General features: G+C 44.2%; 1 protein-coding gene across 3 annotated transcripts in view; it reads right to left on the bottom strand.

The window, feature by feature from the left end:
• The window catches only part of RNF17 (ring finger protein 17), a 220,853-nt gene that overhangs the window by 194,976 nt on the left and 9,260 nt on the right, over positions 1 to 16,617 (bottom strand). For all 3 annotated transcript variants that reach the window (XM_038411672.2, XM_038411698.2, XM_043504233.1), the window contains exon 5: positions 14,685 to 14,758. In XM_038411672.2, the coding sequence (XP_038267600.1) occupies positions 14,685 to 14,758 (74 nt within the window). The remainder of the gene's footprint in view (positions 1 to 14,684; positions 14,759 to 16,617) is intronic.

Genomic DNA, 16,617 nt, shown 5'->3' with positions numbered 1-16,617 from the left:
CAAGCTTGAAATGATTTCTTAACTATGAGATAAACATTGGAACATCTTACTGAAGAGGTGATGGACTCACCATTTGCTTGGAGTCTTTAAAAGAAGGTTCTCTCTCTCTCTCGAGGATATACTTTAATCCAGCTTCTGGGAGAAATTTTACAGCCTGTGTGTATGGGATGGGCGGGGAGGGCTGGATGAGCACAGTGATCCCTTCTGGCTGTGGAGTCTAAATCTATGAATCCCCTTCTGTTCATCCCCTTCCTTCCTGGGCCATAGAGAGTACAGGAAACTGCACGGCCTTCAGCATGCTCAGGACACTTGCAGCTGTTCAGTATTCAAAGACTATGATCCAATCTCAGTCTTCAGGGGTTCAGCTGGTCACATATTGGCCATGTATATTCTGTTGTCTCTCCCCTGCCCCCCACCCCACACACACACCTTCCTCTGAAGCATCAGAGATTGGTCACAGATGGAGGGGACACTGGATTGAGTGGACCAGTGCTCTGATGTGTTACAGAGAATCATCTGTCTTAGATACCTGGCTGGTGTGTCATGCTCACATGCTCTGGGTCATACTGTTTGCCAGATCTGGCATCAGGAACGAATTTCCCCCCAGATCAAAGTGGCAGGGACTGTGTGGGTTTTATTCCTTCCTCTGAAGTTTTGGGCATGGATTGCCTGCTAGGATCATCTGGGCATATCTCACTTAATCATTTCCCTGCCCCTGTAGGGGCCTCAGGTACTGGTGGCATTTTGCCATCTTCTGTTTCTCTGCTTGTGGCACACAATAGCTTAGACTCCCAAGGATTAAAATATTCTAGTCAGTTCAAGTTATTAGCCTCAATATAGGGATACTGGGTGAAATTTAAGTGATCTGTGAAATACAGGGGCTCAGCCAAGATGATCCAAGGTCCCTTCTGGCCTTAAACTCTATGAAGCCACCACTCAGTTCCTTCACTAACACAGACATATAGGTAAAGGACTCCAAATCAGTGTGGAAGGAAGACGAAAATGATGCTGTGTGGACAAAAGCATCTTGAAAAACTCCAGTTACTGTAAGGTAAACAGCCTATCTTTTTTGAGCGTTTGTTCACACAATCCCACTGCAGGTGACTGACTAGCAGTTACACCAAGGAGGTGGGTGAAGGGATCCTATCTAAATAACTAGAATCTCCCTGCCAAATTGGGCATCTGACCTAGAAGCTGCCACAATGGAGTAGTGACTGGTAAGTGAGTATGACCAGAACTCCAAGTAGCAGTCCTACAAATCCGAAATGGGGACTCCATTCCCATAAAACAAGGTGCAGGTGTCATCTGAGCCCCAGTAGTGTGCCCTAACTCAACAAGTAGGGGTAGTTATTCAGTGCATGAGATGTCAAAATCTGAAATCCGCTTTAAGAGCCTATTACAAAAGTCTTTCAAGGGGAAATAAAACACACACACGACTCTCAAACTAAAAGGGGACCAATCCACAAATATGGAGACTAACACCCGTGGAGGAACTTCTACCAATAAATCCATGCTGCATCTGGTTGGATGATAAACTGATCTCAACCCTCCCTGAAGCGGATGGAAGCTCAGCCTTGCATGTGCGACATGACTTTAGTTTTTCACCAAAAACATTAGTAGTGACTGGACAACTAACACAGTGAATGCCAGTGAAAATGAGGGAGAAACAGGAAAAGAACAAGTTCAAACCACCAGGGCCTGATCAAATACATTCTAGAATACTCAAGGAGCTGACTGAGGAAATAGCTGAGACATTAGCTATTTGAAAAGTCATGGAAGACCAGAGAGATTCCAGAGAACTGGAAAAGGGTAAATATAGTGCCACCCTATAAAAAGGGAAATAAAGGCAACTTGGGGAATTACAGACCAGTCAGCTTAACTTCAGCACCCGGAAAGATAATGAAACAAATAAATACACAATCAATTTGCAAACACCTAGAAGATAATAAGGTGATAAGTAACAGCATGATTTGTCAAGAACAAATTGCAAACAAACAAACCTAATAGCTCTCTTTGACAGGGTAACAAGCCTTGTGACAGGGGGGAAGCAGTAGATGTGGTATAGCTTGACTTTAGTAAGGCTTTTGAAACTGTCTCTCGTGACAAACAAACTATGAAAATACAACCTAGATGGAGCTACTATATAGTGGGTGCATAAGTGGTTAGAAAACCATTCCCAGAAAGTAGTTATCAGTGGTTCAGCATCAAGCTGGAAGGGCATATCAAGTGGGATCCCACAGGGACCAGATCTTGGTACGGTTCTGTTCAATATCTCTATCAATTAGTTAGATAATGGCAGAGAGAGTATACTAATAACGTTTGCACACAATACCAAGCTGGGAGGGGTTGCAAGTGCTTTGGAGGATAGGATTAAAATTCAAAATCTGGACAAATTGGAGAAGTGGTCTAAAGAAAATAGGATGAAATTCAATAAGGACAAATGCACAGTACTTCACTTAGGAAGGAATAATCAGGTGCGCACATACAAAATGGGAAATGGACTACCTAGGAAACAGTACTACAAAAAAGGATCTGGGGGGTCAGAGTAGATCTGTCAACAGTGTAACACTTGCAAAAAAGGCAAACCTCATTCTGGGATGTATTAGCAGAATTGTTGTAAGCAAGACACGAGAAGTAATTCTTCTGCTCTACTCTGCGCTAATTAGGCCTCAACTGGAGTAGTGTGTCCAGTTCTGGGTGCGACATTTCAGGAAAGATGTGGACAAACTGGAGAAAGCCCAGAGAAGAGCAACAAAAATTATTAAAGGCGTAGAAAACATGACCTATGAGGGAAGAGTGAATACACTGGGTTGTTTCATCTGAAGAAGAAAAGACCGAGGGGGGACATGATCATAGTTTTCAAGTACATAAAAAGTTTGTTATAAGGAGGAGGGAGAAAAATTGTTCACCTTAACCTCTCAGGATAGGACAAGCAGCAATGGTCTTAAATTATAGCAAGGGTGGTTTAGACTGGACATTACAAAAAACTTCCTGTCAGGGTAGTTAAGAACTGGAATAAATTGCCTAGGGAGGTTGCAGAATCTCCATCATTGGAGATTTTTAAGAGCAGGTTAGACAAATACCTGTCAGGGCAGTTTATATAATACTTAGTTCAGCCATGAGTGCAGGGGACTGGACTAAATGACCTTGAGGTCCCTTCCAGTCCTACAATTATACATGAAGTCATGCAAGCATAAGCTGCCAAACAACCCTGCAAGCTGAGGCAGACTTTCACTGAGGCTTCTGGCTGGGAGTTTTAAATGATATCATTCATTCTGAGAAAGGTACACTCTGGCTGACATAGTCCCACCTTGTCCCTGTAAACTCTATTTATTGAGTAGGGGTCAGAATGGACTTATCCAAATTGATCTTGAGACCCAGTTGGGAGGAAAAAAGATGAAGGGTCATGCAAACATCTCTTACAACTTGCTAATAAGCATGTCCCACATAAACCAATCACAGACAGGGCAAACATGAAGGTCTTGTCTCCTCAGGTCAACTGCTACCAATGGAAGGCATTTAGTAAACATCCTAAGGAACTGCTGAAAAGCCGAAAGGTAGGACTCTGAATTAGTAATCATATCCCCATAGCATGAAACATGGTAACTTCCTGTGAGATGGATGGATTACTATAGTGGGGTACGCATACCCCTGGGGGTTTGCAGAGGTCTTCTAGGGGGTACATCAACTCATCTAGATATTTGCCTAATTTTACAACAGGCTTCATAAAAAGCACTAGTGAAGTCATTACAAACTAAAATGTCATACAAAATGAGAAAGTAAGCAATTTTTCAACAATAATGTGTTGTGACACTTTTGTATTTTTATTTCTGATTTTGTAAGCAAGCAGTTTTTAAGTGAGGTGAAACTTGGGGTATGCAAGACAAATTAGACTCCTGAAAGGGGTACAGTAGTCTGGAAAGGTTGAGAACCACTGGATTATCACATGGAGCTAAGAGTCCTACAAGTCAAGAGTTGAAAGCCAGTTCATGGACATTAGAAAAGGAATTACTGACAAAAGATTACCATCTGAAATTAGAAACAATAGATGAATTTGTTGTGAGATCTTGGAGAGGGACAGGAAAAGGGGATGCAGAGTTGGTACAGGCTGGAATGGAATGGAATTGAATGTCCTTACCAGATAACTTTTAAGACTTGCTGATTGGTAGTAACTGCAGCTCATGCATTCACAAAAACATTTAACAAAAGCGAGAAAAAAGGGTTGATGTCTCAACAAACTGGTCCATGACTCTTGATTGCTGCATCAAATCTGCAACCTTTAACCCAAAGAAGAGCGTGCAGTGACAGTAGATTAAGGTCTTTTCTTGTAAAACACAAGTCCTTTGATAGTATCCCTACACAGCTGCAAGGAGGTCTCGGTCTCAGGAAGGACAGAGGTTTAGACTATTTTCTTCTCTGCAGAAAGTAAGAGGCGAAGAGACCAAAGGGTTACTTGAGTCCTTTGAAGAATGAAGCACCTAGTAGGTCTTTGACTTGAAAGGCTCATGACACTCAAAAGGAAGATTTCTGACTGTGCCTATGCCAGAATTTCTGACAACTACAGCCATGATGATCTGTTCATAGTTATTATGGTAGCCACGGACGTAGCTACAGTGTCAGAAGCCTCCAAAAACGCCTTCAATGCAGTCTTTGCCACCAACTGGCCTTTCAGGGCTACTGCTTTGAACTTATCCTGATGTCCTGAGGAAGCTTTTTACCCAGCTGGGAGTTTTTTGTCCCAACAAAGAAAGTCATACTTAGCCAGAAGAGCCCAATAATTCGCCTTCTGAATGCAAAGAATATACCTTCTCCCTAGAAAGTCTATCTTTTGGGGTCTTTATCCCTAAGTTTTAACATACACACTGCTTGGATTTTCATGAGCAACCTCTACAACTAAAGACCAGGGGCAGGGTATATATAAAAGAATAGTCAAACCCACCGTGGGGGAACCTGAAATGTGCAATCTGCTCTTTTAGATACGACTGAAATATATGCATGGGTCTGCCACAAATCTTTAGCCAGCTGAAAGATATACTCGTTTTGCAAAGCCAAGCAGTCTTGGGAGCGTGGATGCTGAACATACATAAATTGAGACTTTCCATGAATGACTTCAAGGGATATGTCTAAGGCCTTAAAGGAATGTCAACCCAGGTTCTGAAAGGTCTTCGGATAGACTGAGGAAGGAGCAGATGTTATCTACACATGAAGATGAACCAGCCAGACAAATGGGCTGGTCCTCATATTCCCCCACAAGATCTTCCTCATTATGAGCCTCTTATATGAATTCCTGGAGAAGCTCCTGGTTAGATGGTTATGTTGTCTTAAATCATTCTTAAGGAGGTGCTATATTACTAGACCTGGATTTAGACAAATACAGAGTAGGGAAATGCTGAGGATTCAATGCTGACCAGTAAGGTCAGGACTGCACCTTGTATGAAAAAGGCATATGATGCTGCAGTGGTGGATAGTAAAGTGACTAAGACCTCTCAGAAGTATGGGATCTATGATGAGAAGGCTCCTTAGGTCTCTTTCAGGAACCAGTCTAGAAAAAAAAAAAAAGGAGAAAATCTAGAACAAAGGGCTTCTCTTGTCATGAGATGGAGATGCAGATGAATAGAACTCCTCCAACAGCTCTCTGAATTGTTACACCAGACTGAGGAGATCCAGACTGAGAGAAAGAAATATTGGTACTGCAGGTGATGGTCACAGGGAGATTAGTAGTTTCCAGTACTGGAACCAAAGTAACTCGGATTATGTAAATATTGGAGAAATAACTGAGATGAGACTCTGGTTCCAGGAGGATTACTATGTCTGCAGAAGATGAGAGGGTTACTCATCATGTGCAGTAACTGAGGTTCTTTGAGATGTGCCCTCCTATGGGTGCTCTACTTGTAGGTGTGGCAGTGCCCCCTGCGCCTGGTATCTGAGATCTTCATCAGCAGATCTTCATCAGCTGGACCGCACATGTGCACCTCCCTCATCTCACACTGTGCGCAGGATGTATATATAGCGCGGTGCACTTCAAGCACCCCCAATTCCTTCTCTGCTGCAGAGTGTAAGTTTGTTTGGTTCTGAAGCAGAGGGGAAGAGAGCGGGTAGTACACCACCCATAATGACATCTCTAGAAACCTCAGTTACTGCACAGGGTGAGTAATCCTCTCTTCTTCAAGTGATATCCCTATGGGTGCTTGTGGAAGGGTGCTGCTGCAAACACACGTAATCAGTCCCTGCCACACCAGCCCCAATCAAGGGGGATAGATTGGGGCTGGCTGAAAAGCCTTACATCTGCCTGGTGATTGGCAGCACCTGCCAGCCTGATACGCCAGGAGCTACAAAGGCTGGGAAGGAGCCAGAAGGAGGAGGGCAGCCAGAGAGAGAGAGAGAGAAATGAAGCGGGGAGGGTAGCTCCCTGTTATGAACTCCCATCCAGCCAGTTAGCTATAAAATCCCTCTTAGTAACTCTTCTCTCCTTGCTTTACCTGTAAAGTGTTAAAAAGTATCACTGCAATGCATAGGTAAAAGGAAGCGAGTGGGCACCTGGCCAAAAGAGCCAACGGGAAGGCTAGAACTTTTTAAAATTGAAACAAGACTCCCCTTTTGTTTGTCTGTTGTTCTCAGGGAGAGGCAGACAGGGCTGCAACTATGCTGTAAGAATCTTTGGGCCAGGTATGAAAAATCATCTGAATCATACCTAGAAACTACTAATTTGAAACCCCCATATATGTAAGTAGATCAGGAAATGTCTAGGAAGACGTAATTAGGCTTCTCTCTTTTTATTTCTTTTTGGCTTGTGATTTCCTCTTTGCTAACCCCAAATGCTTTTGTTTTGCTTGTAATCTTTAATCTGGACCTCAAGAAAATTATTCTTGATGATTAATCCGTTTGGTTTTTTTTGTTGTTGTTTTTTTAATCTAGCAATAGCCTAAGTTTCCTGCTGTATTTTCTTTCTTTTGGTTTTTCTTTTTGGTTCTTTTCCAAGAACAGGATTGGGTTTGTGAGTCCTAAGAGGTTTGTGCACGTTGTTTAATTAGCTGCTGCCAACAGCTGATTTCCTTTGTTTTTCTCTCTCAGCTCTTCCCCGGTAGGGGGGTGGTGAAAGGGCTTGAGGATACCCCACAGGAACGAATTCCCTAGTGTGCCTTCCTAGGTTCTCAAAGGGGTTTTGCACTTGGATGGTGGCAGCATCTACCCATCCAAGGTCAGAGAAAAGCTGTAACCTTGGGAGTTTATTACAAGCCTGGAGTGGCCAGTATTAATTTTTAGAATCCTTGCAGGCCCCCACCTTCTGCACTTAAAGTGCCAGAGTGGGGAATCAGCCCTGAGAGGAAGCCCTCAAGCTGGTTACTGACCCAGCCTGCGGTAGGCGAGAAACCTGTAAGGACTGTATATAGTCGGACACTGGTGGTGGGAAAATGCTTATAGAATAAAGGACACGGGTATTGGACAGAGCTGAAGTCTGCCTGGACTTATTTGGGAGGGAAATCGGGCCCAGAAGAAGAGAGGCCAGCCGTACACCCCATGACAGTGCTCCACTTGTAGGTGATTAGAAAGCAGTGCCCCTAACTGGAAGCCTGGGACTTCGAAGCAACATTTACTGTTAATGATAGCAGACACTGCCTTAGGACATACTGTCCTGTGTTGTTGTGTGTAATAACATAATCACAGGCAAAAGTGTCGATGCCCATGTAGCCACTTTGCAAATTTCATCAATGAGGACATTACTGAGAAAGGCTATCGAGGTGGAAAATGAGCATGTGGAATGTGCTCTGATTGAGATGGTCTATCATGGAGTTCGTAAGATAAATGTATACACTGGGAGAGTCACTTTGAAAGAAATTTTTTGGATATGGCAGTACCTCTGGATCTTTTTTTGGTGGAGATGAATAAGCGTGGTGATTTCCCGAAAGGTTTAGTCCTGTCCAAATGAAAGGCTAATGCTCGTCTAACATATGTAAAGCTGCCTCCTGTTGGTTACTGTGAGGCTTCGGGAAGAAGCAAGGAAGGTATATTGGTTGGTTGAGATGGAAAGATGGACCTTAGGTAGAAACCTTGGATATGGGTGTAGTGTAACTTTGCCCTTATAAAATGGTGGATATGCCATAAGGGCCATGATTTCGCCAACTTATTGGGCAGAAGTGGTGGTGACACAAGGAAGGCCATTTTCATTAATAGATACACTTAAGAACAGGTTGCCATTGGTCCAAATGGGGTCTAGTCAGAGAACATTGCACAAGGATGAAGGGCTCAGGCACGGGTCAAGTCTTGTATATGAGCATAAAGATTTTGAAGACCCTTCCAAAAATGTTTCATGAGCACAAGCGCAAAGACAGAATGACCATCTGAATAATCCAGACTTTTTAAGGTGTAGCATATAGTCTAGGATAAGTGGGAGCAGAACGTGTGCTGCATCAACTTGGTGATAGTGTACTAGCAGTGAAATCTAGTCCATTTGTTCACTTAAGTGCATTTGGTCATGACATGTCTGCTATTCAAAAGGAGCCAGGCTTTGAGGTGAATTATCTGCGGATTGAGATGGAGAACAAGTCCTGTGAAAGCTGCCAGGGTGTTAAATGGAGAGAGATCAGCTGGCATACCATCATGTGGAGGAGGTAAATATACCAGTCTTGTCTCGGCCATGTTGGAGCTATTAGTATGACATGAGATCAGTTCTCTTATATCTTGCAAAGTACTCTGAATAGGAGGAGAAAAGGAGAGAAGGCATAAAGGAATAATGCATCCCATGTTGAGGAACACATCTCCCAGCAATCCATGTCCCAGTCCCGCTCTGGAACAGAATTGAGGGCAACAGGCATTGAGTGGCAAAGAGCTCTATGGTGGGGTGGCCCCAGTGGTTGAAGATGGGCTGAAGTATTGCATATCCAGTTCCCACACATGATCGTGGGAGAAACTCCTGCTCAATGCATCCATGGTGGCGTTCTGGTGTCCAGGGAAGTATGCTGCTGAAATGGAGATGTTGTTCTGGATACACCAGTTTCACAGTTTGAGTGCTTCTGAGTATAAAAAGTGGGACCTTGCTCCGCCCAGCCTGTTGATGTAATACATGCAAGCGAGATTCTGTCATCACTCATGGTATGATGTTTGAGTAGAGGTAGGAAATGTTGACAGGCTTTGAAGACCGCTTGTAGTTCTAGGAAACTGATGTGTAGGGTAGATTCTGTTAACGACCATCTGCCTTGCATTGTGAGATTGTGGAGATGCACTCTCCAACCGATTAGGGAGGCATCAGTTGCTAGGATAGTCATCGGTGTTGGCAGGACGAAAGGGACTCTGACACAGACGTTGTTGTGTAGTGTCCACCACAGTCATGAGTCCTTGACATGCATTGGCATGAATAAGCATTTGTGGAGAATATATACTGTATGGAGCTACACCTGAAGACACTGCATGTGTAGTCTTGCATGTCCGACTACGAACATGGCTGCTGCCATGTGGCCTAGAAGTTGGAGGCACATTCTGGCAAAGGTCTGGGGCAAACCTGGGCATTGAATACCAGACCTCTTACAGCCTGAGACTCTATGAGGTGGTAGGAAGGCTCTGGCTTGTACAGCACCAACTGTGTGCCAATGAATTCCAGTCGTTGTACTAGTGTTGTTAAAGTGGACTTTTCTAGGTTCACGAGGAGGCCTACCTTCATGAACAGGTCCATTGTTATGTGGACAATTTGGAGAGAGTCAGTTTCAGATGAGGCCTTGAGGAAACAGTCATCCAAATATGGAAAGATGACCCCCCCCCCCGCCCCGTGTCCGTAGGTAGGCAGCAACTACCGCAAGGACTTTGGAGAACACCCAAGGTACTGTGGACAGTCCGAAAGGCAGCATTTTGAACTTTTAGTGGTATTTGCCCAGGATGAATCGGAGAAATCTGTGAGCAGGATATATTTAAAGATGAATACTTTCATATTACAAGGTTCAGGGCCGAGAACTAGTCCCCCATTCCAGTGCTGGGATAATAGTGGAAATAACTCTCTTGAATCGTTGCAGTTTGACTAATTTATTTATACTGTGAAAGTCCAAGATGGATTGCCAGCTTCCGGATTTCTTCTGGATCAGGAAACAGAGTAGAAACCTTGTCCCACGTGCTAGGAAGGGATTGGTTCTATAGCTCCTATTTTCAGAAGATTTTTCTCCTTATAGAATGGAATCATGAGAGGGGCCCAGAAGAGGGACAAGCAGGGGGATGGCGGGGCAGGATAGATAGGAAAGGGATGAAGTATCCTTCATTGATTATCTCTAGGAACCACTTGTCTGAGGTGATGATTCTCCAAGATGGGAAAAACAAAGCTAATCAGTCACAAACTGTTGGGATGCTGAAAATGGTGGGAATGACCGAAAGAGGTGAATGAGTCTCAGGGCCTCGACCACACCTTCACAATTGCTGCTTCGGTGGGATTGCATGAGAGCAGCCCTTTGAGGAGTGTGCTGTCTACGTTTGGTAGGTCGTCTCTTCAGCGCTGGGTGTCCTGTGCTGATGAAGAGTATACTGCTGAATTCAGAATCACGGGGGGAGTTGGTACTTTCCAGAGCATGTCTTCAGTACTGTCATGTAAATTCCAAGAGATTGGAATGTAGCTCAAGAGTCCTTAAGGGAGTGCAGAGAATTGTCCGTACACTCAGAGAATAGGTTTAAAAGGTAAGTCCTCTACTGTGGTTTGTACCTCCTTAGGAAAGCCCAAGGGGTGGAGCCAAGATGCACACCTCATAACTACAGCAGTCGTGACAGATTAGGCAGCGGTGTCTGCGGAGTCTAATGAGGCTTCTAGGGTTGTATGAGCTAGGAGATACCCTTTCAAGGATTGGGATTGCTCTTTCTTGGCCTCTAGTAGGTCCTGGCAGAGTTCCTCCAATTTGGAGTAGTTATAGGTAGCCATAAGGGCTTCATAGATTGAGATTCTAAACTGGAGCGTGGCTGACAAATATGCTTTGCGTCCAAAAAAGTCTAGGCATTTTCAATCTGTGTCTAGACGGCTAGAATGAGACTGGTATTGACAGCCCCTCTCGTACCGCAGTGACTACTGAAGAATTCAGGGGTGGGATGCAAGAACAGTAATTCCACATCCTTCGCCGGAACATAATATTTGCAGGTCAGAAGGAGGGATGCAGGGGTCTGCCACAGCAACTTCGTGGGGTCGAGAAGAGCCTTGTTGATCGGTAGAGCGATCTTGGAGGAAGTGGATGTGTGGAAGATATCCAGTAGTTTATGCTGCTGGTCCCCGACTTCCTCCAAAGGGATCTGTAGGGAGTCTGCAATCTTGAACAAATCTTGAAAATGCCTGAAGTCATCAGCAGATGTAGGGGGTGGAGGCATGACAGTCTCGTCAAGTGAGGAGAAGGAAAAATGTAATGTTGTGGAGCCTCCTCCTTCTGTTCCTCCTCTTGTTCTTCCTCTTCAGATGGTACCGCAGGAGTTTGACTTCAGGATGGCAAGAGACCAATGGAGAAGGGAGAGGTGTAGGTTTCCGGCTTTGCTCTCTGGGAGGGTTCCCAAACTGTGCCCTGTATATGGTCCAGGGGTCCCAATATGGTCAGTTTGGAGGGAGTGGTACACAAGGCTGTATCCACGGTGGTCCCTGCCAAGATTGGGGACCAGAGGTAGACTGTGGATAGTTAGGATGAGCAGATGTAATTTGTCTAATAGTGTTCCTCCTCGTCGCTGGGGAAGGGAGACGACATCCTTGGCAGAGAGAGGAAGGAGTGTCGTGAATCTGAAGAGGAGGGTGGAAGTGGAGGAAGGTCACACCAAAGGAATGGAGACTCAGGAGTGTCAGATGCTAGCAGGTCTTTAGAGTACCTAAAGTCTTGTGGGGGGACGAAGCATCATCAGTGCCGGTGTAAGACATGGTGCAAAAGAAAGGGTGTATGCCCCAAGGTGTTGGTAGATGGTGCCAGAGACTTGGTCGGTGCCGATGGCTTGGCCAGTGCAGAGGTTTCATCCGTGTGGGAAAGGGTTCCGGTGCTGTAGCTCAACTCAGTCTGTCTCGTTCCCTAGAGCTGGGAAATGGTGCTCAGGGCCGTAGGTCTGCTCGGTTAGGATCTTTAGACCATTTCTTTGTGTCGATATCGGAGGTACTCGGACGGGCCCGAAAGCTGTGTCCCCTGCCAGATGAGGTTGAGGCAACAGATCTTAACAGTGTTCTGGCGCAACGTGCTTCAGAATGTGAGGAGAGAGCCTGCTTCTTTTCGTCCGAGTGAGAAAGGGATGACTTTTTCTTCACGCGACATGGGGAGTGAGGATTGGCACACAACCTGGCAGAGCATGGGGGCCTCTCCAGAGGAGTCTGGGCCTGGATCCGATGCTGGTCACAGCAATTTCTTTATGAGGAGAAGTTTTAATTTGATGTCCCAGTCCTTTCTGGTTCTGGGTTTCAGGCCGAGGTAGTGGGAACACTTTTGCAGGTGGCTGTTTGTTACTGGGAAGGCAACAACCCCACAACAAATGCACCTCTTAAACTCAAGGGAACCAGGCATAAGGATGATGGAAAAAGGCTTCCTGGGCAGGAAGGGCCGGGGGGAGGGGAACGAAAACCTAAACTATGAGAAAATGTAGCAGTAAAGTTCAACAAAAACAGTTTTTCCTTTTGTTTAGAAGAAGAAAATACTAGCTACATTACAATAATAGGTAAGGCACTAACTACTGATGGAAAAGGAAAAACGGGCTCTGCTGCAGATTCCGTCCCAGATCAAAGGTGGTAGAGAAGGAACTGGGGGCACTCAGACCCTCCTGCGCTATATATCTGTCCCACACTCAGTGTGAGAGGAGGGAAGTGTGCATGTGCGGTCCAACAGGCACTGCTGATAAAGATCTCTGATCCCAGGTGCATGCGGCACTGACACACCTACAAGTGGAGCACCCATAGGGACATCACTGGAAGTAGTAGTAAAGGCAACCTGCTTTGAGAGAGGAATTGGTACCAAGCTCAACAGTATCGAGGTGGTCATCTCAATAGATGGGTCTTATTAGGATACAGTACTACAGATTCTTTGGCAGATAGGACTGATGTCATTGGCACTAAAGTAGCAGCATTGGTCACCAAGGATGCAGTACTGAAGCAGAAGAACAAGTTTCCACAGCTCCTGAAGGCACATGGTGCAGATCAGAATTGGAAGGAAGGAGCCAGCTTAAAGACAGAATGATGAGTCTTAGACTTCTAGGAAAAATATCAGGGATGGCGACTATCAGCATCATCAGAAAAATCTCTGCTTCTTCCTACCTTGGGCAGCAGGAGTCAATGACTGACCAGATACGGATAGAAGAAAAGGCTCAGCATGTTTTTCAGAAGCATGAGGTCTCTTAGAGCCAGAAGTCCTGGTAGCTCCCAGAGCAGTATATCTGGTAATCAGAGCTCTCGTAGAAACCAGCATTAAGGCAACAGATTGCTTTCAAAGAGGGACTTCAGACTCAGAACACTCCTGACTTTTCCAACAGAAACATTTTAAAACAGGCATCACGAGCCTTCTGTGCATGCTTAGAAAAAGAATTTTCAAATCTAATGTTTGCCCAAAATATACAATTCGCCTAAACAAAGAGAGAGACATAGCATGTCTATCACTTGCCAGCATAAGTAATTTATAAGCAAGCAGATTTTTAAAGCCTAGAGACAGAGTTTCTGCTAGGAGACTTACACCTCAGTACAAACAGGAGTCAGATAAATACATTTGGGGATTTTTATTTTGCCAACAGCCACTAAAAAGTCTAACTACAAGAACAACGAGTAACAAACTATCCTAAAACTACAGGGAAACAGATGGATCCTATGCATTTCTGTCTTGCTATCAGGGATGGTAATAAGTAATTGAGAGGCAAGTGAAGATGTTCTGCACTTTATGCCTTGGGTTGGCAGGGAGGATGTATGCGCAGCCTCAGACACTGTGAGCTAAGAGATTCCAGGCTCACACACATGGGTGCACATGCCTCCAGTGGAATCCCTGTGGACAAATGCTTGAAGAAGAGCACAGGCTCAGCACCCACAAGCGTGAGGGGGACAAACAATTCTGCATTCATTTCACTTAGGATGTCAAGTGAAGTTTATTATCAATCCTCAAACTAAGTGGTGCAAACTTTCCAATAAAATCAAACAAAATTCTATTATAACACTTTATGACATTCTCACTGTTGATCTGAATACTAGCTTGTTCATACAGTTTTGTGAGTAGTCTCTTAGAATAAGCAGATTAAACTGAAATGTTTTTGCAATTCATTTATATTAATCATAAACAAATCAATCCACAGCTTGCCTTGCATTTTCAACATAAAATAGGTTTCAGAGTAGCAGCCGTGTTAGTCTGTATTCGCAAAAAGAAGAAGAGTACTTGTGGCACCTTAGAGACTAACAAATTTATTTGAGCATAAGCTTTCGTGAGCTAAACGCATCCGATGAAGTGAGCTGTAGCTCACGAAAGCTTATGCTTAAATAAATTTGTTAGTCTCTAAGGTGCCACCAGTACTCCTTAAAATAAAATAGGTTTGTAAAGCTAGAATCAGTTTTTCCATGTGCTGTTAAAATTGACAGCTGAAATGCATATAGTCAAAAGATTTTTAATGGGAGCTGAGGGAGGAAAAAGGAGCTTGTATTTTAACCCCTCTCAACCAGAATACAGAGAATTTAAGATGTTTTCTCTTACAAGTTGTACTAATGATTCAAATCTGTGTGTGCAATATTTAATTACTTTTGGAGAAAGGAGATCATACAGATCACAGTCTTCATCTCTTTCATTTTGGCCAAGATGATTTTCTTGAGACTCTAAAAGGCAAGCATACCAAACTAAGAGTTAACACAATCACCAATCACAGTTAATTGTAAATTAGATGGCCACATAGTAGCAAGGGTATTGTGCTGGCAGTGCAGCACAATTGGATGTACCTCAGGAGTGACATTCTGGTCCTTAAATAAGGGGAGTTTTGTCACTGACTTCAATAGTGTCAACATTTCAACCTAGATGTTTTGAAACTAGGAAGAGGAGGCCAGGCAAAACTAAGAAAATTTTCTGGATTCTAGAGAAGTCTTTTCAAATATACTTGCTTGTCTAATAATCATAGCGGCATCAAAGCCAACTGCATAGTAAGTCACCTGACACTGGTGCTATACTGAGGGACAGGATTACTCGTAGGGGAAATTAGCACCAAAATTTTAAAAAAATCTGCACACGATATTTGAAATTTTGATATTTTGTCAAAACACCACAGTATAATCATGCCAGTTTCAATTATTTTGGTAATTTATTTCAAAATATCTATCAGCAAGTATGTCCATAACAATACAGACCAAAAAAATGATTCTGGTAATCTTTTTTGATAAATATATTCTTTATTAGACATAATACAGAACTTTGAGCAATTCATTTAAATTACAATACAGAACTGTATTTCCTGACCTGTCATAAGCAGAGCAAAGGCTTGCAGGAGTCGGGGTAACGGAGGAGCTGAGAGAGGAAAGGAGCCTAGGAGTGAACTTGGAGGGTGCTGGGTGTGGGTGGGAGAAGGTTTTTTTTTTTTTTGGAGGGGTGGGATTCTTAGGGAATTGGGAAGCCTCCCCCATCCAGACCCTGGCTAACCCCATGCCTCTCCCATTCAGTCAGGCACATCTGTCCCTGTCCCCACAGCCCTCATCCCCATGTATTCCTGCAGGGCCCCACCCCCATCCCCAGACTCAATGCTGTCACCCCACTAGGTCCAGAGCCCATGCCCCAGTCTGTCCCCCCACTACCCATTCTGAACATGAGTCTGTGACACCCCCCCCAGCAGCCCTGTGTTCCCCACTCTGTCCTAACATGGCTCTGCAGGCAGGGTGCTGTGATGAACTTCTACTTCTGGGGGAATTCTGCAGCACTGGACATTGTATTTTCTATGGAGGGGAAAAAAATTCTCTCTGCCCCAGAAATGCTGCAGTTCCACCTTTTGTCCACCAGAGGCAGCTGTGGTGTCAGAACAGCCAATGCATTCATGCAGCTGGCTGTTCTGTTGCCACAGCAGCCTCTGATGGGCAAAAGGCGGAACTGCAGCACTTATGGGGCAGAGTGTATTTTATGTCGGAAAATACAAAATTATACAGGACAGAGGAATTCTGCGCCTCCACAGATGCGCAGAATTCCCCCAGGAGTACAGGATGGAGAGAACAAAAGGAGTGTAAGAGTACAAAATAACCACACTCAAAGTGCATGGAAATACTACAGAAGAAAATTAATTCTTGCATAATCTAACAGTATTCCTTCTTCAAATTATATTATGTATTTAGCAACACCTCAAAGGCCATTCAGAAAAAAATACATTAGGAAAAGTGCCCAAATGGATGAGTTTATTTTAAAAGCATGACTGCTTAAAAAAAACCCATACATAAATTTCAGTAGTGACAAGAAATATGCTAAGAATTTCAATAATGGTGAATGGCCTAAGTGGTCTCTATAGCTACTAGAGAAGTAGTAGATGAAATAACTGCTGATTGAACATGTCTGCAAACTGTTGTCTTGAAAAAAGTCTTTAAAATCAACCCTTATTTTACACATAGCATACTATAGAGGTGGGCAAACTACGGCCCACGGGACCATCCTGCCCAGCCCTTGAGCTCCCGGCCAGGGAGGCTAGCCCCCAGCCCCTCCCCTGCTG

This window comes from Dermochelys coriacea, chromosome 1 (genome assembly GCF_009764565.3).
Source record: "Dermochelys coriacea isolate rDerCor1 chromosome 1, rDerCor1.pri.v4, whole genome shotgun sequence".
Lineage (NCBI taxonomy): Eukaryota > Metazoa > Chordata > Testudines > Dermochelyidae > Dermochelys > Dermochelys coriacea.
The sequence above is the reverse complement of the archived record's forward strand: the minus strand, read 5'-3'. Positions and strand labels throughout refer to the sequence as shown.